The 24,116-nt window shown below is 49.5% G+C and overlaps 1 protein-coding gene across 1 annotated transcript in view; it reads right to left on the bottom strand.

The window, feature by feature from the left end:
- Nucleotides 1–24,116, bottom strand: part of ASIC2 (acid sensing ion channel subunit 2) — a 237,510-nt gene that overhangs the window by 74,883 nt on the left and 138,511 nt on the right. The window contains exon 2 of the mRNA XM_090291321.1: nucleotides 8,062–8,212. Coding sequence (XP_090147447.1) covers nucleotides 8,062–8,212 — 151 coding nt within the window. The remainder of the gene's footprint in view (nucleotides 1–8,061; nucleotides 8,213–24,116) is intronic.

Raw genomic sequence — 24,116 nt, 5'->3', positions numbered from 1 at the left:
AGTATTATGAAGGCACTTTTTTTCTGAGTACTTCACAAATATTAACTCCTTTCAATCTTCCTAACAACTTTACAGCGTAGATAATAATGTTATTGCTATTTTACAGGTGACGGAACTGAAGCCCAGAGAAGCTAAGTAACTTGCCCAAGGTTACACAGTTAGTAAATTGTATTGCTGGAATTTGAACCCAGGCTCTAGAGCTTGTACCATTGACCACTGTCTCTATTTCCTCCAAGTTTCTCTTTTGTTTGGTTGGTTTTAGTTCCTTTCCTGTTAGTGGCTTCCCTTAAATGTCTGGCTTTTTGACTGTCCATTCCTAGGTAAGAGGAACTTAAAAGCTGCACATATTCCTTATGTGTGGGTGGGCTTGCCAAGGGGCTTCATTCTAGAATGATCTAACCAGGCCATTATGTTTGGAGAACTCCTCACTGTCATTCCATGTGGGTCTTTTCTCTTGAGCTTGTTGGTGTCTCCAGAATTCTGTTTAGTGAGAGGGTAGATTAGCCTGGCTGGAGGTCTCACTACTCAGTAAGCAGAGTTTCCCTGTTTTCTGTACAGCACCTCACCCGTGCCCTCGGCTTTGCCTGGTTTGCCCAAGCCTGGAGCCTATCTGTTTCAATCTTATTTTCAGCTGCAGATGGAGAGATATTTGTCTGACTGCTTTGGGCCATGAGAGGTTATCTGGGGGACTCCTTTTATAGACTTTTAACTAATCCTTCCAATTTTAACTCCATCTCTCATCTCTCTCTTCAGTAGAATCCAATGCCTTCAACCCCTGATCCTTTTTTGAGCTTCTGTGGTGAGAACTGTTTGGCTTCTGTTGGCTTCCCAGTGCAGACCCCTATCTTTCAGCCTCGTCTGCTCTGCCACATCAGCTAGCATCTGCTTTCCATCTTCAAAGTTTGCTGACATCTACAGTGTCTTCTCTTCCAACCAATTCGCCCTTAAAAAAACAAACTCTTCATTGCCATTTGAGTGAGACTTGGGGGGGGGGGGGCTCCATAAACACTGATGTTCAAACGACCATGTTCCCGACTGCGAGACAGTCATCTTCCCTGAGGCTCTGGAGCTCCGCAGACACGGCATGAGCTCCTTTCACCACCCCGGGAGGAGGGGGAACGATGTTGGCAGCTGGTCTCTGAGACATGCACGGCCACACAACCAGCCGGCTATGCTTTTGTCCCAGTAGCGTCAGTCCATGCAATGGCTTTCAAACTGGGGTCCTTGGAACCCGAGGGTTGTCCTTAGGGAGTGTCCCACGGTTGGCCACAGTGAACAGAGAGAAATCAAACTGGGGCCCCCATCTCCAGTTCAACTGGAGTAGCTCTACCTTCTTCTGTTTTATATATCGGGGCTGGGCTAAAGCTTTTGTTCAATACAAGGATTGCAAAAAAAGAAAAAGAAAAAGGAAAAGGACATCAATAGACCTGTCACTATGTGCCATCTTCCCTTCAAAGCATCACTTGAACTTTTTTCCCCCTGAGCTATTTTCATGGTAGTGCTTTTACAACCACATTTTGAACATTAAAGGAATGTGGTGAAAGGAGAATTGCCTTTGGATTCACAAGGGAGTTTTCAGCTTGATTTAACTACTTAATGAGGTATGTGTTCTTAGGAAGCTCACGCAACCTCTCTGGGCTCCAGTTTCTCTTTCTTTAAATGGGGATTATAACCCTTGTTAGCAGGGTGACTGGGAGGATCCATGGGGTAGGGTGTTCACGCCACATAGTAGCTCATTAATGTGAGTGTCTTCCTCATCCTGGCCCCATCCGTGTGCACAGCATTTTTATTTTTTTCTTTCAAGAAATACATCAATAAATATTTATTAACCTGGTAGATGTAAGTCAGCCAGACATCCAAGATCCCTAACCTCCTGGAGCATAAGTTTTAGTAAAAGGGGATAGACAAGAAAAAAATCAGTAAGTAAATCATATGGTATACTTGAAGGGGGCACCTGTCATCGAGAAAAGGACAAGCAGAGCAGAGAGAGAGAGGGGAGGAGCGGGGTGGAGTGCAGTTTTAAATAAGGCGGCCAAGGTAGGCCTTGCTGAGCAAGGTCTTGATGGGGGTGAGGCAGTCACCTGTGTGGGTCTAAGTGAAGAGAATTCTAGGTGGAGGGAATGAAGAATGTGGATGCCCTAAAGTGACAGAGTTCTTGGAGTGTTCCAGAAGCCACGGCGAAGCCAGTGTGGCTACGCCTCGTGAACAAGGTGATGGGATAGGAGGTGAGGAGGCAGAGGGGAAAAAGAAGGAGGCCGAGATATATTCTATTAGAGCGCAGACTCTCAAAGTAATTCCTTTGTTTAAACATCTAATATCAAATTCATTTTTTACCATACTAGGATTTGGAGAAACCAAGATGATATTTGATAAAAACGCATTTTGCACTGGGATGAATGAAGGATAGAGGGAGATGAGAAGGGGAGGGGCCGTGTTTGAGCTTATCTATCCAGAAACCGAGTTCATTAAAGAGCCCCTTGTACACCGATTCTGGTTTCCTCAGATGTAACTAACCACCCCCCCCTCACCCTGGTTCCCACCTCCCCAAGCACGGTCATTCGTGAGACAATCTCTTGGGAACCCCTTCCATCTGCCCCCTCCCCCCCCAGCTTCCTTAGGGCTCTCATGTCCTTCCATGAAGTCGCCCCCTGGTCACCAATTGGTCCAGGGGCAGGCACCTGTGTGTGTGTGTGTTTAAAATAGGGAACCAGTTCAGTAAGAGATTCAGAACAGTCTCTCACTGGTGGTCTGATGTATAAAATATAAAACTATTGGGAACCATGTGTGAAGAAAGCCTGTCTCCAGTGAGAGAACGAAGGGATTCAGAGAGGGGGGCCAGAGAAGCAGGGGGAGACCCGAGGCCTGCGCCTTCTGTTCCCGCTGTTTCTGAAGCTGCACCCTCGCCCCCCTGCCGTCCGGCTGTTGAAGGCTGCCTCGGATTCCAGCAACACAATCCCTTTTATGCCGAAGCTTGTTTGAATCTGGTTTCTCTCATGTGCAACCGAGATAACCCACTTCCCGTTTCCTTTTTTTTTCTTTGAAGTTTCTCAGAGGCATCTACACAGAGTTTCATTTTTAACAACCTCCCACCTGCCTTGAGTTTAATTTCCTTTAGAAAATGCTGGCCATGACATCTGCGCTTCTATAGTCTAGGACAGCTTTCTGTCCTTTTTCTAGTTTGCAAGCTGCTGCTCCATGAGAAAGAAGGCTTGGACTCGGAGGCATCTGGGAAATAAATGCTCCGTGTAACATTCCTATCTTGGAGGATCATGCGGTAGCATATTAAAGATTTCCCGCAATGAAGAAATGGAGGTAGCTTGTCTAACCAGAATTTCCCAGGTCTTCTTTATTCCTAGAACATGTGACATCCCAAACTCCTGACATTCCACAGGGCCCACGTGGGGGCCCACTGACTAGGTCCGTGTGCGACCGAGCCTCTTTCAATGTCATATTCCCAGGGTGCTTCCTGCACAAGGGTGCTTGGCCAAGGGGGCAGCCTAGTGTGGCGCACTGCCAGCCCAGAGAAAGGATGCCTTTAATAATTTTCATGGTCACCCTCTATTCCCTCAGCACGAGCCCGCTGGGCTGGGTCAACCCAAAGGGGGTGCCTTTTCCTATTCACTCAAGGGTGCTCAAAGTCCTGTCAGTCAGAATTACACCCAGAAGGGCAGTTCCCTCCCTGCTTCCTTAAATTTCTGAAGGACGAAACTGTCCCTGAGGCAAGGCAAGGATGCACTAAACTTCGCTTCAGCAGAACGAGATGTCCAGATGTTGGGGTGCTTTAGGACCCCTGTTCCAGCTATCAGACATTTACAATGTCCTCTGCCTCCAGGACAGTGTGACTGTCTCCCCAGCTACGGGCTGTCATTATCATGCTTCCACTGCTCACAGTGTGCTGAGTACTCTCACCTGATCCCTTCAGCCCTCTTGTAAAGGTGATGGGTTTTATTGGTTTTATTGGCTCTGTTTTACAGGTGAGGTAACTGAGGCTCAGTGACTTGTCCTCAGGCACACAGACAGCAACGGAAGAGCTGGAGATCTGACCCAGGGTCTGTCTCTATAATGCTACTTTCCTGTCCTGTTATACTGCCACTGTCATAGTTGTATGTGGCCACTCCCTCCACACACATATTTCAATCAATTTCCAGAGCCCACCTCTCGTCCTTCAGCAGGTGGGTAGACCTCCCTCCCACCCACATGGGGCTCAGCCCTCAGGGGCCCAGGAAATAAGCGGCATCGAGGTGACCAGCCTGCCAAGGGGCTGCTCAGTGCTCAGTGACCTCTCAGCTGGGGGAAGGTGCAGTGGAGGTACTGGAAGTAAGGCCTGGCTCTGTGGCCCTCCTGGGGGGCAGTCACTTAACTTCAGCCTCCTTCCCTACCAGTGGGGACACGGAGCTCTTCCTTCTGCTCACGGCTGTGGTGGGGGGAAGGCCAGGGAGGAGGCAGCCGCAAAAACACAAATCCAGGAAGACCTCTGAAGCTGTGCGGTCCAATAGGGTAGCCGCTAGCCCCTGTGGCAATTTAAGTTACGAAAAGCGAAATGATATTAAAAATCAGCTCCTCATTCTTACTGGCCATGTTTACAATGACCGTTTGTGGCTACTGGACTGGACAGACAGGGACCACTTCCATCACTGCAAAATGTTCTATTGGACAGCATCGATCCGTTTCTTCTCTAATCAGTTTCTCCTGGCCCCCACCCTTGCTTTAACATGCCCCCCCCCCAACTTCTTCACGCAGCCTGCTTCCCCAAACACCCAACCTCAGAGGAAAGGGTTTCAGTGAAAATCTGGTCTGTTGCGTAGGGAGACCTGCTGCAGGAGGGGACTAGAGATCTGTGGATTCTGTGGGCAAGTCTGGTTTCCGCGGGAGATGAGAAGCTCCTGAGAGGTGGGGTCTTTGTCTCCTGTCTTCTGCAACCCTGACAAACCCTTGCGTGGTGTCAGGCACACAGCAGGCCCTTAGTCACCATTACAATTTGCCCTGAGTTGGAGCTGCTCATGGATCACTGGGCTGACTGGAGGTCAGGAAGCCTGGGGCAGCAGAGTCCTTGCTTGGCCATGAATTCACTGCATGACTTCCAGGATGTCACTGCTTTGGGGCAGGCTTCAGCTCTCTCCCCTCAGGGGATGGAGGCACATCCTCTGGAATACAGGGTGTTGCAAAAAATAATGTATCCACACTTTAATAGCTGGTAACTTGCTGAATTTTTTTTTTTGTTTTTTGTTTTAGATTTAACCGTTGAGAAATAATGGCTGAAACCAGATTAAGTTTTGAACAAAGAAAGTTCATTTTGAAGTGCTACTCGAAGTACAAAAACACGGTAGGAGCGCAAAGACGGCACTGACGGTGCAGTGTGGCTTATCCACACGTGGGTTCATTGGCCCTTTCTTTCTAGTAGGTTCTGTAACTGGTGCCACTTCCTTGAATTTACTGCAGGAATCAGCCATGCCGCACATTCACGAAGATTTCATGATGAGGACTTTTATTTCCAACAAGACGGAGCACCTCCACATTACCATCGTGACGTAAGGGCCTGTCTTAATGAGGACCTGCCAAACAGATGGACCGGGCGAAGAGGTCCTGCAGATCACCCTGCGCGTTCACCAGACCTCACACCGCTGACTTCTTCCTTTGGGGATTTCTCAGGAATAATGTTTATGCTAAAAAACCTGAAACCATTGATGAATTACGACAGCCATTGAAAGAGAATGTGCCCAAATACCAAATGAAATGATTCTTGATGTTTGTGATTCCGTTGCTATGCGTTGCCAACAATGTCTAGACCAGAATGGTCATCAGTTTGAAAACAGGCACTAAGTATAAAAAAGTATACTTATGTCGTTTACTGTGAATGTTGAAAGGGAACCGTATGCTAATACAGACTTTATAATCATTAAAATTGTGGATACATTTTTTTGTGACACCCTGTAGATGATCCCAAAGGTTCTTTCCTGCCTGGACCACCAATGGCTACAGGAGGCAGAACGCAGCTTCCCTGGGGTGGACCCTGGCATTGGAGCCTCTTTTCTCAGGGGCCTGTGCTGAGACCCAAGGCTGGACCCTGCAGGGACTTGTGCCATGGGAGGATGTCTGCATGGCGGTGTCTGGGATTGCAAGTGTGAGGGTGTGGTGTGCAAATATGAGTGTGTGTGTGTGTGTGTGTGTGTGTGTGTGTGTGTGTGTGTGTTGGACATGTGCTTTTGCTCCTGAATCAAGGTAACAGGGGAGGGAAACCCAACGTTACCATAGAAGGGCTAATTAACCTCCAGCCAGGCCTTGGGCGTGTGGCCTCCAGGACTCCTTTTTATTCCCTCGGTGCTTTCCTTTCCCACAGGTGGTTCGATAAGCAAGTACATTCTGGTGTTTACAAGGCAGGGTCCCTCTCTGCACCAAGATCCAACTCCCAGGGCCCAGGGTTAGCTACAGGCCCCTGTGGTCCCAGGACACAGGCTGGCCTCCAGGAGGTTCTGGAGAACCAGGCTCTGGTGGCCAGCATTCAGGGATGCCAGAGCCAGGCAGCAACCCGGGCTTTCACCCCTTTGCCAGAGGGGAGGGGCGCTGAATTTAGAACAGTGGATGGGATCGACTGAGTGGATAGGATCAACTAAGTGTCTCCTTAGTAGCAAGCAGCAGGCGTGGTTCAGAGGGCCTGGAGCGCGAGGTGAGCTGCCGGAAGGTGTTACTGGAACAACCGAGTGATGAAGGAGCAGGAGAACTGGAAGGTGAGGCAAGTGGCCGCACCCAACTCTCTCCAGTGGGGCGCTCAAGCCAGAGGTGTGGGGAGGAAGGGAGAGTGTCGTGGTGGGGAGAGAGCGTGGCGTTTGCAGTCAGGCAAGCCCGGGGCAGAAGCCTTCGCTGCCTCAGAAGCCTGGAAGGCCTGGGCATGGGGAGGGCTGGGCCTCACAACTGGAAGGACTGGCTGCAGGGACCACAGGGTAGGGGCCGCAGGAAGTGGGAGCTGGGCTGCTTGGCCTCCATCTGCCACCCCCCCAAAGCTCTAACCTGAGGGCCCAGCGCCTCCCGCTGGAATCTTCTCTCCCCGCCAACCCCCCTTGTGGCTCCTCCTCGGGTCCATCTCTTGAGCCCCTTCCCCAGTCCTAACCCTTATGCACTGAACACAGCGTTAGTCTCATTTGGGTCTTTTGCAACCACGGTCCCACTTTTGGGCACCTCTTCGCTTTCTCCACCTGGCGGAATTCTAGAGGCTGATGGCATCCCTGAGCTTACAGGCCGCGTCACTCCATCTCTGCCTTCTCCTCCATCTGGACTTCCTGCTCACCTCACACGAGAACCCGTCTGTATAATGCAGGATAACCTCCAAACCCCGTTCAAACGCCCCAATGCGCTAGGATGCTTCCCCTGACCTTCCTCCCCTGCCCCCAGGTGGAGGTTGCTGCCCCTCCACAGCACCGGGCACCTTGTGTGTGTTCTCCTCCAGGTTGTGATCAAGGACTCAGTCTTTATCACCTTAAGGTCCTTTGTCAGTCGTTTGGTGAATAAATGAGTAAATGAATGCAGGAAGTAACCTTTGAAACCTGCACACACCCAGGCCCCCAGGGGCTCACACAGGCATGGTGAGGTCCCCTGGGTGTCTACCCTTTGGCTTTCCAACAGTGTGCTGCCCCTCCACCTTCCCCCAGCAAGGGGAGCCTGCTCTCCTTTCCACTGGTTCTCCTAGCTGGGCTGGGATATTCAATACGGCTGGGAGAGGAAGGGGCCGGTCCATCCCTTCCTCGTCTCCTGAAATCAAGCCAGTCGCCTGCCCAGCCACACTTGTTGCTTCAAGGTTTTCTCCACGCCTCCTCCCAGCGCCTCTCCTCACCCTACCTGCCTTCCCTTTCTAATGTGCCCATCCTCTGCTTCTCACTCATCTAGCGAAATCCAAGGAAACTCACAACAGTCCATGCCAGGGACATCCTTGGCATTCACCGACGTGCCACAGCCCTTTGGTGAAGAGCGTAGGGTGGGCCAAGACAGTCCACTTGAAGCAAACCGGTCTCTCAAAGTCCTGCCTCCCTCCGCCATCCCCCACTGCCCAGGTCCATGTGCCCGGCTCACCTGTCTCTCCCCAGATGGGCAGGTACTCATCTTGCTGAATGTCCAGCATGATCTCCAGCCCGTTGCCTGTCCCCCCCTTGACCGTGGTGAGCAGAGGTTTGCCATCCTCGCCTGAGTTAAACATGTAACACTTCCCATATTTTGTAAACACCTGAAGGAGAGAAGAGAGAGAGAGAGAGAGAGAAGGACATGGGTGACTTCAGATCGGGCTCCGGAGATTGATGAGACCCCAGAAATCCAACTACAAGCCGGAGTCCCCGTGACCCATCACAAGCAACCTCTCTTGGGGACCAATGATTCCTCACCCTGGTGAATGGCCTGAGTTTTGCCTGGTGGGATTCTGGCATCAGGGAACAAATCTGGACACTCTTTGGGGTCTGTTGCAACACTCTGGTCTTTTCTCCCTCTGTATGCTCCCTCTGTCCACTTCCAAGTGTCAAACATTGTTAGTAAGCACTTGATCCTCCCATCTGCACCTCTGGCCCTGAGATCTTTCCTCGGGTCCAGACACACGGATCCCATTGCCTAACAAGCACGGCCTCGGGGGGACCACAGACCAGACCCCCTGACACTCAGTATGGCCCTGTGGGAACACGTCTTCCTCAGGCTTCCCACCCTCCAGATGGTTCTCTCACATTCCTGTCCCAGGAAATAACATCACTACCCGAAAAGAGGCTCAAGCCAGACCCTCAGAGTGGCTGTCCAGGCTTCCTCTTCCTCACCCTCACGTCCAATTAACCCGCAAGGTCTGTACAACCATCTAGCATTTTCCTTTTGTTATCTGCACTGCTGTAGCTTAGGACCCTGTCCTTTTTTGTCCGGGCTGCTGCAGTTTCCTAGCTGGGTCCCAGATGCCAGACAACCTTCTCTAGCCCATCCTTTAAGTTAACTGTGGTTCATTCTTTCTGAAGTGCAAACCTGATCTTGTTAATCCTGTGCTTAAAATCCACCAGGGCTCTTCATGCCCCTTAGGCTAAAATCCAGGCCTTCCATACCCAGCCTTCTATGATGCCTCCACTTACACAAGCTACACCGTTTCCCATCTGAGTCCTCGGAAATCCACTAGGAGGTAACGTTTGTGGGCTCAGGTACCACATCTGCTGAGGTATTTATCCCTAGTGGCTAGCACAGTGCCTGGCACATGGTGCTCCAGAAGTATGGGTTGAATGAATGAATGAATGAATAAATGAGTGAGCAGGTGGGTGGGTGGAGCCAGGTCAAACACCTTACAGCATCCCAGATGTGCCCTGCTGGCTCACGCACTTGTAGCTTTCCATTTGCTGCTTCTGCTGCCCGTGACTCCTCTCATTTGTCTTTCTGCCTGAACAACCTCTGGCTTACTGCCTGGGCAACCTCTAGCTGTTCTCCAAGACTGGACTGATGTATCGCCTCCTCCAGGAGGCCTTCCTGAGGCCCTGGATCAAGTTGGGTCTGCCGCCCTCCTCACTGTGCCTCTTATTCCTTCACTATGGCAGCTATCACATGCTCCTGAGTAGTTTGGTCCTAGGTCTCTCCTGAACTTGACTCTGCCTTTCATTTCTGAATCCCTTCACTTAGTACCTTGCCTGGCACACAGTAGGTGCTCAGTCCATTTTTGCTTGATGGCGTGGGAAAAACCGTGGGCAAGGAATCCAGAGATCTTTGTCCACGTTTGATGTTGCCACTGATTAGTTGTATGATTTAAGGGGAACTAAATGAACCCTCCAAGCCTCAATTTCCCCGTCTATGACATGGCGATTCTAATCTTTGCTTTAGCTACTTTTCAAGGTTATTGAGAGGATCAGCTAAGGTAATACATGCAAAAGTGCTTTGAAACTATAAAAGCTTTCTCCAAATGCTGTGGCTATTATGATTACATAACTGCTTTGGAACCTCAAGTGGAAGCCAAATTACATCTGGCAAAATTGGCTGGAAGAGAGCCAGGCCAACTGTATTGGATTCCTGCAACCACTGAAATTTGGGCCTGGGTTGCCTCCCTGACCATGCTCCACTGCACTGTCCTCTCTTGACATGTGGAGGCCACATAGGTCCTCGCTGGCTTCCCTTCCTTCAGTATAGGGGCAGGTAGATAGCAGGCATGAGTGCTAGAGGTTCTTTTCTCATGCAGATCTTGATGGCTGGATGTAAGGCAGTAAGAGGAGCCTCTACTATGTGCCAGGCATTGTGCTAGATGCTTACCTATGTTGTCTCATTTAACCCTTACGCTTGTGATCATGGCTGGCTAATGCTGCTCCTATTGTGCAGATGAGGAAGCCAAAGCCCAAAGAGGTTAAGTGGCTTGTCTAAGGCTACACAGCTCTTAAGCAGAGAAGCTGGACTTCAAATCTACGTCTGTCTGATTCTAACGCATGCGTTCTTTCTGGGTGTGTTGTCTTGATTCTTTGTCATTGAGATGTTTCTGAATTACGTGCTCTTCCTTTCTGCCTTGCTTTTTCTATCACCCAATCAAAATTCATATGCATATGCTTCTACTATGAGCAAGGATTTGGGGATTGCAAAGAAGTACAAGCCCCATTCCCTGCCTTCATGTTCTATAGGAAGGGTCAGCAAAACAACAGATTCCTCATTTTTTCCACCGTACAAAATGGCTCTGAGTCCCTGACAGCTGAATTATTTCAAAACAGACAAGCCCTATTCTTTCAGCTTCATGGTGAAGACAGCTGGAACATGATTTTTCAAAGAACTGAGCTTTATCATCACTATTATATATAGCCATTGAACTTGGGCAATGAACTTGGCCCTCAAGGGAACTGCTATAATGAACAGACGAGAGAACTTTATAGGTAGCACATCCATTGCAAGGGGTTGAGCACATCTGGAGTGACTTCTCGGGGTGCTCCAATAGAGGTTTTCTTTGTAGACCCCCAAAATAACCTTTTTGGTTCCATACTTATTTATAATATTAATTTTCCTAACTATATAAAGAGATTTATAAGTAAAGGTACATTTCAGCTTAGCACTAGATCATTGCAAATTCTAGGCCTCCCCTCCCCCTGCATTTGGTACTTGAACTTCAGAATATTGGGCTGGGGTTAGAATATTTTGTCTACTCCTGGAGTCAGCTGTGATCCCAGCCCTGCCACAACCATGCTGTGTGGCATTGATAGAGGTCCTGACTCCCTCTGTGTTTCTGAGGGTGATGACAAGGTAGGAGAACTAAAAAGGGACTTAGAGATTAATCTTGTCCACCCAACTGACTGTACAGGTAAGGAAATAGAGACCCGGGAGGAGAGGAAGTGACTTGTCCAAGGCAAGGCAGCAAGAATGTATCCATTTGGGACATGGACTGCAAGTTTAACCTGTTCCTTTCTTCATTCCAGCCTCCCTCAGTTTCCCTACTTACAAGAGGAGACGGAGGAGCTAGGGCATTGCTAACTTGAGCTGATCATGAAGTGCCCATTCTGTGCAGGCATTGAAGCCTCGTGAATCAGTCTTTCCCTGTTGAGGAGGGAGCAGACAGGTCCTTGAGATGAGAGTGTAGAGACCTGCTCTCCGTCCCTGGGGGCAGCTCTTGCAGGTGCCCCTGTGTCAGTCCCCTGGGGACGGGTGCTGGGGCAAATGCACAGAGCTGCCAGGTGTGAACTGACGCAGATCAGAACTTGGTGAGGGTGGTGGCAACCAGCACGGCAGGGCAGGGGGCTGGAGGCTGACTGCAGCCGCGTCTGAGAGATGGAGAAGTGACAGTCTATAACAGCCAGGTTCTTTGTCAAGTCAGAACCACAGAAAGAGGCCGGACACCCTTCTGTGGCTTCCTGGTACATTTAAGATAAAGTCCCAAGTCCTCAGGGGGTCTTCCATGAGGCAGCTGGGGCTTTTTTTTCTCCCCACTCTCATGTGTTTCAAACACACTGGCCTCTTCAGCTCCTGAAATGTGTAACAAGCTCATTCCCTTACGGGGCCTTTCTAAGTACTGTTTCTTCTGCCTAGAATATTCTCCTTGCAGTGTTTGCCTGGCCAACTTGTGATCAAGTCTCGGCTTAAATGCCACATTCCCAGAGGCCTCTCTTCACCGCCTGGCCCCTGCTCCCAGCCTCCCCTTAAACTGGGGCTCCTTGTTATGCAACCTCGCACATATCAAAGTATGTAACTAGATTATTAGTTGGTTGTGTCTTACACTAAACTGTAAGCTCCAAGGAAGCAGAGACTGTGTCTGTTTTGTCGAATGAACGAATGAATGGGCTCCAAGGTGCTGCTACCCTCCACGCCCTTGCCCACCTCCAGGAGGCGCCCTCTGGTGCTGGGCAGCCCGCCTGACCTGATTCTGGTGGGCATTCAGGCTGACACCTGTCCAGCTCCCCTCCTGTCCCTTTCTCTGCTGTGACCTTCTTACCCTTCCACCTAATTCTGCCTCAGCATTTTTGCTTGCTTCTCTGGGAAGGTATTACAGGAAAGCAGCCTTTCAGGAACTAAGAGTTTACCTTGGTGGGGGCACGAGAAGGGGCTCAGACACAGCAGGGCGCCCTCAGCTGGCCTCCCTGCCAAGCGCCTGCTGCGCCTCAGCTCTGCCTGGCTTTTTGGAGAGGATTATTTTCCTCTCCACTCAACATCAAAGGCCTGAGGGCTATTTACATACAGTATGTGCAGTTTTGCTACAAACTTGGGACAAGACTCAGCTCTCCTTCCCCATTTCCGGGCATAATGATGTGTAAGAGTAACACACACTTCAAATTTATGCCTTATTGCCCCCAGCCAGAAAACACAATTTATTTAAGTCCAGACTATTAGCTGGAGCTCGCTGCTTCTTCAAACCTGCCGTTCCCCCGGGGCATTGCTTCCCACACAGCCCCATCGCGGCTGGCAGGGCTGGGTTTGCAGGGTGGCTAAGAGTCTAGAATTGCCCTTAGTGGGATTGATTTGTAAGAATGGATGACACACATTTCGAACCTGGATCTCTAGGAGTGGCGGGGGATCCTCAGGTGAAAATGGGGCTTGGGGATCATCTTCAATGCTAACACTTTGCACCACAGTTTGGAGACTGCATCTGCTTCAACTACTCAATGGCCCCATGAAGTTGGAGGGAAAGAAACAGACAATTCTAGAGCCTCTACTTGTTCTCATCTGCAAGCTGGGCAGGATCATCTTGCTGTGTGCTTGCAGGGCCCAAGTGCGGGAATGAAAGTTGATTTGTTGGGGAGATTACATAAGAGCTATCTTTACTAGGCAGGAATCCATATGAGGGGATAGTTGCTATGTTTCTCCTCAGCAGAAGACAGGTAAGTTTTCTGGGTGATGGGGGAGGTTAGAGGAGAACCAAAGAAAGGGGGCGGTATTGAGGGGTCTTGTCTACTTATGTCTCCACAATAGCAAGCTCATCTCAAAGTCATTAGAGGGGAGGAAAACCACCCTGTGCCACTGATTGCTTATTTGTTGATGATGTTAAGCTGTTGCTAGAAGCCCATGGAGTCTGTAGGAGAGGGAGATGCTTTGATGTTTACAACCAACCCATGGTGAGAACCTTGATTTAAATTCCCACAAGTGAATCGTATCCAGCTATTGGTACAGCAAACAGACACCACCAATATGAAGTTGGAACATTTTAAATCAGAGAAACACAGGCATGGGGACAGGGAGAGGGTCTGACCGCTTTCCAGGAGCTCTTAGTGTAGCTCAAGTCACCAGCTGGCTTTGCTGCCCTCCCTGGAGTGCCACCCACTTTGTATTTGCCGCCACTATTTCCCACAACAGCCTCGTCAGATTGTGATCACCACCCCCATTTTACAGGTAAGAAAACTGAGGCCCAGAGAGGCTGAGCCAGGTCACAGAGCTGGTAAGTGGAGAATCGAGGGTGAAATTCATCTTTGCCTAATTCTAAAGCCTGTGCTCTTCATCCCCTGTCCCTTGTAGCAACAGCTCACCGCCACACACCTTCCCAACCATCTCCGTGCCCGGCAGGTGGGTCGGGTGTTTCGCTTACACTACAGCTCTCTCACTTGGGAGTGGGGAAGCCGCATCCTGTCAGCGAATCCTGGGAGAACGCAGGCACAAAAATATTATTGCCCAAACACCTCTTTCGCACATGGAGAGCCTGAGACCCCGAGAGGTGAAGTGATCTGCCCTAGATCACACAGCTAGTTTGGGGGCAGAGGTGAGACCTGACCTGGGTTTCATGACCTGGGTCTGTGCTCTTCCTCTAAAGCCTCCTGTTGGCACACGCCATGGGCGGGAGAGGACGGCCAGGCTCCCCTTCCCAGGGCATTGCATCCAGGAATAAGAGAAAGGCTGGCAACTGCCGCTGGCCCAGGTGCCGGCATCCAGGCTCAGTGTGACCCGCTGGGGCAACCTGCCTTACGGAGTCCAGGAAGTGCAAACGGAGCCCTTGCTGGCAAGTTTGGGAGAAGCTGCTACTCAAGAAGACACAGTCTCCTGGTCCAATTTATAGTGCAACCAACATTCCTACACCACGTATCTATTTAAGAAAATAAGCTACATATAAGCTCCCTTAAGGACTGCTGAAATATCCACTTACCAGCACACAACTGGGCCTGCGAGCTTTACACCTTCTCACCCATTCATTAGTCCTGACCTTTAGGGCTTCTCCTAGGCAGTGGGTTTCTTGTCTCTTCTTGCTTATTTCCCTCAAAGGAAATGAAACCGTACTGCTCTAAAATGCCTCTAAAATAAACTTTGCTTTTTTTTCTCCCTGAGTTGATTGAGCTTTCTTCTCATTGAGTTACTGAAATTTCTCATTAGGCTGTTTGCAAAATAATGTGCATGTCCAAGCCAGCCATTTCGTTTCATTCGTTTTGTTCTTCTCTAACTCCTCAAACACATTTCACACAACTGGGAAGTGAGAAAGTCTGTCAAATGGGTTTCCAGGCTTCCGGTAAACAAAGTGAATCTGTCTTTTGTTTTCTGAAGTTGCAATTAATATGCTTGAAAATTAAATACAGCAAAGGGATGTGTGTGTAAGGGGGCCACCATGACTGGCCTGCTCTTTGACGGCAAAGATCGTGTCATTAAAATATCTGCCTGCTCAATTGTCTGTTCCTGCACCAGGAATTTTTGACCACTGTCTATGTTCTGAGGACTGTGGCATGACCGTCCCCCACAATCAAATTAAAAAAGCAATTTCTACGAACACCTAGAAAAGCACCTGCCCTCAGAAAGAAGGACGTGAGACACACACAGCTCCTTTGCAACCACTTGTCCCATCTTCTCAGCCAGGGGACCACCAGCTCTCTCAGGACATTGTTAATATCATTCCCCCCAGAGGCTACTTTTCCGGAGGCAGAGAGAAGAGCGAGGAATCATTGAGCATTTACCATGAGTTGGAAATGGTACTGATTGCTTCATACTCCTTCTATCCTTGAAGACCCATCGATGTAGATGTTATTCTCACCAATTTGCAGCTGTGGAAACTGAGGCTCTTAAAGGCTAAATGCCTTGTCCAAGGTCCTACAGCTAGAGAGTGGTTCTCCCGACTCTTCCCTTTCTATTTGGGCTGTTAGAAGAACGCTTAGCATTATTTGAATGTACGATACAGCAGTGGGACGCCCCTCCTCCATGGCCCTGTACCTGTCTGCTGGGATGTGACATTTCTGTGCTAGTTTCACTAAGACGCCCCTCCAGTCTCTTCTTTCCAAGCCTGAAGTGCAGCCCAGGCCTTCTCTGCTGGGCAGCTGCCCAGACAGCTTCAGAGGGTGCAGGAGGAGATGTGTGAGCACAACGTGGAAGAAAAGAGCAGCGAGCGACTGAAAAATCTGTCTGTCAGCTGGGAAAATGGCACCAAAGCTACGGGTAATTCTGAGTGTTTCTTCAGTTCAAACACTTTGTGAGCAAAGGTTCTTGGCGGACGGCTCACGGAGGCAGAGGGAAACCTGAAGGCGTTCCAGGTGGTGTTCATCTGGAAAGCTGTTCAGAAGGCCAGACCTCCTCTGACGAATAATTGCTCCTGACACCTCAGAGGTGGGGAACCAACTTTCAAGCTGGACAGCAGCAGGACCGGTGGGAGTCTGGGCTCAATGGACATTTCAGATGGGACTCAGACGGCTTGGCTGCTCTCTCTGCTGAAGCCTTCCACTGATGGTTTCTTGTGCAGAGAATGGTCCTGTCTGGATTTCCATACCTGGCCCCACACCTGGCACATAGTAGACACTTAGTGGGAGGTGTCTGGGCAAAAGAAAAAGTCAGGTGTGGAATTGGAAACCGGGCAGCCCTCGCTTCCAGTGCTGGTTCTTCACTGATTTGGGGAAGATATTTCATTCCCTTTGGATCTTCATCTCTCATCTTGGAAATCCTGGTAAGGGTACCTTCCAATAGAATTAGGGTAAGGATCAAAAGGGCTATCATGGGTCCGAAAGCACTTTGTGGAAAAAGAAATCTTCAGCCGAGGCAGAGAGCATCTCTGTTTGTGCTTTGCATCATGCCTGCGTCCTACAGGAGCAGGGGAGGGAAAGAGCTGTTGTTTGGCTGTAGAAACTGAATCTGAGATGCCGTTCCATCTGTGACCGTGTTTGTGGCTCCTCCATTCATTGGTGTAGTGAACATCTCTGAACATCTCTTGTGTTTTAGGCTCTGTCCCAGGCCTTGTGGATGCAGAGATGAGTCAACCTGTGAGGAAGCAGCTTGCAGGGAGGCTGGCCAGGCAGACGATGCTGGGCGGTGCCAAGTGCTGTGGGAGTGCAGAGAAGGAAGCTGCCCGGTGGGTGGTGATGGGGAGCCTGGGGACCTGTGGCAGCATTCTCCGTAGGGACAGCAGTGGGTGCCACCAGTGGTATTTAGCAGGTGGAGACAGATCCCTTGGATTGACTCCTGGTCTTAGCAGGGCCATGTTGATACTGTCAGGAAGGCCAGCCTAGGCTTCAGGCTGCCTGCTGAGCCCTGCCTACCTGCCTGTCACTCCAGCTCTTCCGCTTCCAGAACTTGATACCCCCAGCTTGACACCAATGGGCTCTACTAACCAGGAGGCAGGACTTTTAGAAGAACAGTCTTTGGAATTACACGTCCTGGCTGAACACCTACTATGTGCCAGACACTGTGCACAATGAATAATGGAGCTTAGCTGTCAGATAGTAGCTACTTATCAAGACAGAGAAGCAGTGACCGAGAGGAGGTGGCATCAGGTTCTCTCCAAGGAAAGCTGTGTCAGTCTTAGAGGCCCCAAGCCTGGGTCTCTGCTCTGCCCACTGTCAATAGGGTCAGGGTATGGGGATTAATAAAAAGGGCACATTTCTAGCCAGCCAAGGTGGAAGCGTTAGCTGCAGGGAGCAGGACCCAGGAGGGCTCTCTGCCTTCAAGGAAGGCAGAGCTCAGAAAATGTGAAGGAGAAAGTGTGGCCACACACTGTCCACAGTCCCGTTACCACTTGCCTCTGCTGCCCCCACTCCCTGCTTCTAACCCTACTGATGTCATTCCTGCTGCCTAGCCTGTTCCAATTCCCAGGCAAAGCAGCCTGGGGGCAGGGTGCATTCAGGGCCCAGGGGCCCAGATACCCTGGGGAGGTGGCACTGAGTCCTGCCACACTCGGCTGTTCTGGGGCACAGAGTCCCACAGCAGGGCACATCTTAGTCTACATTCTGATTACTCATGAGGTAATGGATAAAGTGCCAGGCAGAGGGTAGTCACTTAATCAAATTAGCTAATGTAATTATTATTAGTAGGGACTTCGCATCTGAGCTTCTAAAGGATGTGACTTCTGGGTTCATGGTCCCTGTTACACTTTTTTTTTTTTTTTATAGCTGCTCACCTGATCCTGTGACTACAGCCCTGTGCCCACTTCTAACTTCTGCCCGCTGCACCTACAGGGATATGTGCCCACTTGGTTTTCCTGTGGCATGTCCAGATCCTTTCCAGAACATTTCTTGGGTATCCCTGTAGAACAAGTTTGTATCAGTCTCACTGGATACTTCTGCTTGTCTGAACTTCATGTTTCCTTCATGTTTCCAGCACCTATCCCAGGCACTTGAGTAGGCTTCACCCTCCCACCAAGAGTGTGTTTTCTATCTGGATAACCAGCCCTGAGATAAGACACGTGTCACTCCTTGCACCTGCCTCACTACATACCTTCTGGGAATCGTCCTTCTTTTGAGCAGGTGTGAGATGAGGGAGAAGAAAGGAGGGGGACCAGCCATGTGCTCTGTTGTATTTTCAGTTAATTTTGCATTTATTCTACAGGGCTGCATCAAAAATGATGCATCAGTGAAAACCAAATGATGGTTTATGATGTTGACAGAGGAAAAGCAGATGTTCCAATTAAAGCCAGGGCTAAAAACAGTCTCAAGGTAGGCTGATTCTAAAAGCCGATCAAGAAAAGGTCAAATAAGTAACTACCCACAGGGCACTGAAATCCTCATACCACATTCTTACCAATTTCCTGCTTTCACACTTGAAACATATTTCATCTTCTTCAGGAACTACTCAGAGAATGTCATTATCTTCTTGTTCTTCCCCAGGGGAGGCCCAGAGGTTCAGTAGCATGTGAGTTTCGTAGCCAAGCTAGCTCAGTGAGTGGTCAAAGCCACTGCAGATTCACAAACGCAGAGGGTGTTCAGTCGTTGAATCTGACGGCTTCCCTGACATTGGAACTGGGGCCCGGCTGGCAGATCCCAGCATGCACGATGTTGCTCTCCCTCCTGGGTCCTTAGCAGACATAACTGATGAATCACAATGCTCTTTCCCTCCAGGTCTCCTAGTTTTTTCCTGCCCAGTTCCCTGTTTGCCTTCCTATGCCAGAAGAGCTGATGGTGCCAGTGTTTCTGCACTAAGTGACAATGTCTGAAAGTGGAGGAAGGTTTGGGCAGGTGCCACAGGGCAATATAAGGGGCACTTTCGGGGCTTTAGGTAGAAGGGACTTTAGTTGATGACAGAGACAGGAGCTGGGCTTTGTAAATTTCAAAAAAAAAAAAAAAGAAAAGAAAAGTATTGCTCAGACATGGGCCTTGCCCTATAGGGGACTGAGCAAAACCTTTGGAATCAAATCCTAATTCTGCCATTTATTATCTTTTAAAATTGGGCTAATATTTGTTCAGCGCCCCTATGTCTTACTGCCTCAGATTGCTGGATTAGCCTCCCAGGAGACTAATTTTCATTGCACCACAATTTCATGACTTGTGACCAATGTATCAAAGGACCCAAGATGATTAAAGGTTTTCCAAATGAAAGACAAAGCATTCTTTAGTTCATTCAGCATCTAATGAGCGCGTATTACATGTCCAGCACTCTGCTGGGCCCTGGGAATACAAAGATAAATGGGACATGGACGCTGCCCTGGGGTCGTCCCCGAGCTGTCTCAGTAGAAATGGAGATGAAACAGCTTCAGAGGAGGCACAGCAGCTGCAAGACCCTCGCTGATACATGCACATCAATCTGCACAATGTGGCTCCTGAGCGCGGCTGCACGGAGCAAGGCCCACCCTTCGTCTCTGGAGCTGGTGCCCCTGTAGCAGGGCCTGGCTGCAGCTGCTGCTTTGACATCAGTTCACGGTCCAGCCTGCCTCTCCTGTCCTCTCCACCCTCCCCCAGCGCCCCCTGTATCTCCTCAACTCCAAACCAGGCCCTGCACTAGGGTGAGGCAGAGGAGGTGCTGGGGACGTGGACTTTCAGGGAGACACTCATTTTCGGGGCTGCGCTCACACCCACCTGAGAGTGAGCACCTCCTTCCATTTTGCACCCTCCTGGCAGGCACACAGGGTGCATGTTGGGACCTCACTCACTTGCCTCACCCTACCCTGGGCCACAAAGCCAGGTGAAGACAGGAGCAGAGACATTGGTGGTAAAAATTTCAACTGATTTCACAAGCCTGCAAACTTTATTGTCCCAACTGCAAATGAGGAAACCAAGGCTCAGAGAAAGTGAGGTATTTGCAGAGGCATCATGTACTCGTGAACGGTTACAGGCTTTTTCACTGGGACAGATCCAAGTGGGATTCCAGTTGCAGCAGGCTTGAGTCATGTGTCCTTAGGCCCTTACTTATGTTCCCTGAACTTCTGATGCCTCATCTGAAGAATGGGGACAAGAATATGTCTCAGGGTTAGGTGGCGCTGCAGAGCTGTTTTGGATTGAAACAAGAGGCCAGCTACTGAGTCCCTCTGGACTTGGACCGTCCCTGGGGAGAGAAAAGAACCCAGGGTGAGGTTCTTCTCTGCTCTAGAGGTGCCAGCTCTGCAAGTGGCTGGGTGGGTGAGTCAGTCTGCCGGGTGAGCACTTCACTACACTCGTATCTGCTCTGGTTCCAGGGACTTGGCAGGTAACCAATGAATGTGGAATAAATGAATGCCTCCATTTATTTGTCTGTCCCTGCTCCATCCCTAGACCATGGGATTCAGTCTTATTTACCCAAGTGCTTTATGCAGAGCCTAGCTTAGCATAGGTACTCAACAGAAGTTTGCTGAATGAATAATTTAAACTAAAAGAGAATGGGAAGAAATTATGCTCCAATTTGTTTATAAAGAAAGATACATTTGCATACAACTTAACTGTTGAAAGGCTGCATAAAGTGAGCACATCGGTTCGGCCCCACCCCACAAGCCTGCTGTCTTCAAAGGCAAACTTTGAAGGTGGACAAGACCTCCTTCCCCTGACAAACCTCTGCCTATCCCTGTGGCTCTGGGTTGCACGGCCAGGACGGAAAGAGGTAAGAGGAAATCAGGCCTCCTTTCATCAATGTTAGCAGCTAGTCCCCCAGTTTAGTGAAAACAGAGAAGAAATGGCGGGAGGAGCTGGGAGCACTGAGAATGGTAAGGGCAGGCTTACTGAGAATCACAGCTGCTGTAGCAAATATTGAAGGGACAGCATTTGGAAGAGAGAAGAGACTTATTCTGCACAGCCATGGAGAACAGCTCTGGGACTTGGGTTGGACGTAGAGAAAGAACAATGAAAACATCCAAAATCACTTTTTCCAGGAAGATGGACATATTCTATATCATAAGGGTATGGGTTACACAGGTGTATCCATTTGTCAAAACAATACAGCTAAGATCTGTGCATTTCAATGCACATAAGTTTTATAACAACAAAAAGGAAACGTTAACTCATCATATCGTCATCCTTAGGGGAGGGATGGTGCGGGCAGGGGTACAGAGGAAATGAGAATGTCAGAATGTTAATATTGTTGGATCTGGGCAGTGGGCACAGAGGGTTTATTATACACTATTCCCTCACTTATTGCGGGTATTACGTTCTAGACTCCCCCACAAAGTAGGAACCTGGCATTTATTCTACACTCTTAAACCACGTAACTTTAACGACATACGTATACAGTACCTCAAAATCCTGTGATATAGAGAAAAATCCACAATAAATAATTAAATGTAATATTTTTAAAAATCCCGCAATACAGTGAGGATGCGGTAAGTGAACAGCGATATAGAGAGGGACTACTGTACTTTTCTGTTTACTTTCGATATGTTTGAAATTTATCACAATAAAAACAAGCATATACTAATTTTTAAACAAAGATGCATCAAATGGGCTGCAGTGGGAGATAGTGAGTTCTCTGTTACTAGAAGTATTTATGCAAATGCATGTGCACCCCACCCCCCAAAATAAAAGCTGAGGCATTGTTGGATATTGCTAAGAGCAGGAGGCTGAACAAGATGACCTTGGTCTGGATCCTCACCCTTTTCCTCTGGAGGGAGGGGAACTGGCAGGCCTTTCTGGCCCTGGCTGAGGTCTGGGGGAGAGCTAGATTCTCTAGAACCAAGAACTGAAGCCGGAGAGCCTCATTTCAGATGGTACAACATGCTGGGGGTGGAGACAGGGCAGATACCCAAGGTGTCTAGAAGGGCCCCTGAACCTGGGGTGAGGTGAGTGGAATGAGGGGTAGGTCCAAGTCTGGATAAGGAGGCACAGGTCTGGAAAGCAGTCTGAGCCAGCAACAGGCTCAGAGCCGTATGCCACTGCTCGCTAGCTCTGTGAACCCGAACAAGGCATTCAACTTCTGCGAGCCTCGATTTTCTCACCTGTGAAATGGAAGGTAGGATGACCTCCTAGGGCTGCTGTGAAGATCCAATGAGCTTGTGTGCCTGGCATACAGACAGTCATGCTTATTATAGTTATTATCATTAACAAAGGGGAGACGAGCCCATGTAAAGGCAGGATCCAATGGGGCGCATGAACGGAACATGAAGGTCTGATTCAAACACCAGCTACCACTGGAGGACAGGGCGTGTTTCTGGGCCGGCTAGGGGAGGGGTGTCTGAATGGGTCAGCCTGGCTTAAAAGGCAGGGGGAAAAGTCTACAAAGTTCTTCCCATTGATAAAATTCCAGAACTCTAGAGGAATCCTAAGCTCTTTTCATGCATAACCCTTGGGGCACCCCATGCTGCAGGCCATTCCTGTCAGTTGTGGATGGGCACAGTGCTCAGAGCTGTGTGTCCACGTCACCAGGACACAGTCACCCCCTGGCAGCCGCCAAGGCCCCCAGACCCACTCAGTTGCAACCGCGACCCCCCAGACCCGGAGCCAGACTGGACCAAGCCGTGAGTTACATTGTGAACCCCACACAGTGGAAGGGAAGGAAAGGCATCTTCTGCATCACTCAGTCTCCAGCTCCTGGCACAAATGGGTATCTAATAAATGGGTGTCAAGTAAACAGAAGCTCGAGCTGTGTGAGGGGACAGGTGCAGTAGCCAGGCCTGCCCACTCTGGGGCATACGTCCCTGAGTGGGGAGCTGTGAGGACTGGGCTGGGGGGACAGCCGCCAGTCCCCAGCTGCGCCCACACAAACCCAAGAGGCCCACTGGCAACCGCCGTCAGCAGGCAGCGCTCCCAGCAGATGGTGGTGGCCTTTTTATTTCCCCAAATGGTTTGGAGCACCGGTGTAGCCAACCACCAAACATACCATACATCAGATGCCTAATGGTGCGTTTTAGATCATAAGTGGTAACCAGCAAATGAGACCCGGGAAGGGAATTAGAGCCAGATGCACAGCAGGGAGGGAAAAAAATCAAGAAGAGCCTTGGAGGAAATGAGGCCAGAAGCAATCACTCTGAGACAGGAGAAACTAGCTCCCAGTACCTGCAGGCCAGGGGAGTCCATTTCATTAAAAATCGGTGCCCTTTAGCAGAGCTAGGCTGGATACTGGGCCCTTGTCCATCAGCGATGCCAGGCCTGGCCCTGACCACAGCATTCTCAAGGCTCCGTGAGCCTCTCTTGGCCACTTATGCTAGTTTTCATTCAACAAATGTTTTTGCACACCTACTATGTGGCACGAGATTATGTATCATAGCACTTAAACTCACAGATTCAGAGTCAAAATGGCTGGTTTCAAATGCTGGTCTGCCCCAACCCAGGGACTAAGTTAACTTCCTTTGCCTCGGTTCTTCCTTGTAATACACTCCCCCTGACAAGGCTGTTGTGAGGTTAAACAGGACAATGTGGAGAAGGTGATTAGGGTGGCAGCGAATATGTCCCCAAGGGTCTCTGCCCTCCTAAGGATGCACTCTACCATTCCAGGGGAGGGAGGGGACAGGGCGCCAGATCCCCTAGGTTCAGCTAGGGACCTGCTCACAAATGGTATTCAGGTCATGTACCTGAATTGAGCAGAGCACTTACCCACAGGTACACATGCAGGTACATGCACACACATGTGCACACATTCCTACTCACATATACTTATACAGGTACATGCACATCTATGCACACACAGCTATTCCTGGGTCCTGGCTTTATGCAGGCGCTTGTCTCCAGGGCTCTCTTGTTTCTGACACCTGGAGTTTCCCTTTCTTTAGAGCTTGGCTCTGTGTGTGTGTGTACTAATTTATATATATATATATATATTAATATATGTATATTTAAGTTGCTCTTGTCCTGTACTTCTACGGGTATGTAGTGGAAGATAGGTTTGTGTTGGCTCAGTGCATTGTGAAGATGGAACTAGAACTCATGACCAAAATTTTAATTTTATTTGCTCATGCCCTACCTTGTTTCACAAAGCTTTTAAGGTTGTTTATAATATAGAGATAAACAAGGTAAGATTCCGCTTTAAGGACTCTATAGTCCCTTGGCGGGGAGGGCAGGAGAGTAAGCAAATAGCTGTCTATAATAAACAAGAGCAGAAGGAAACATGTGGTAAATGAAGGGACCCGTCAGGTACACCGGGGAGATGCAGAGTGGGCC

Source organism: Furipterus horrens, unplaced genomic scaffold (genome assembly GCF_987537825.1).
Source record: "Furipterus horrens unplaced genomic scaffold, mFurHor1.1.pri manual_scaffold_11, whole genome shotgun sequence".
Lineage (NCBI taxonomy): Eukaryota > Metazoa > Chordata > Mammalia > Chiroptera > Furipteridae > Furipterus > Furipterus horrens.
This window is presented reverse-complemented; position numbering and strand designations above follow the sequence as displayed.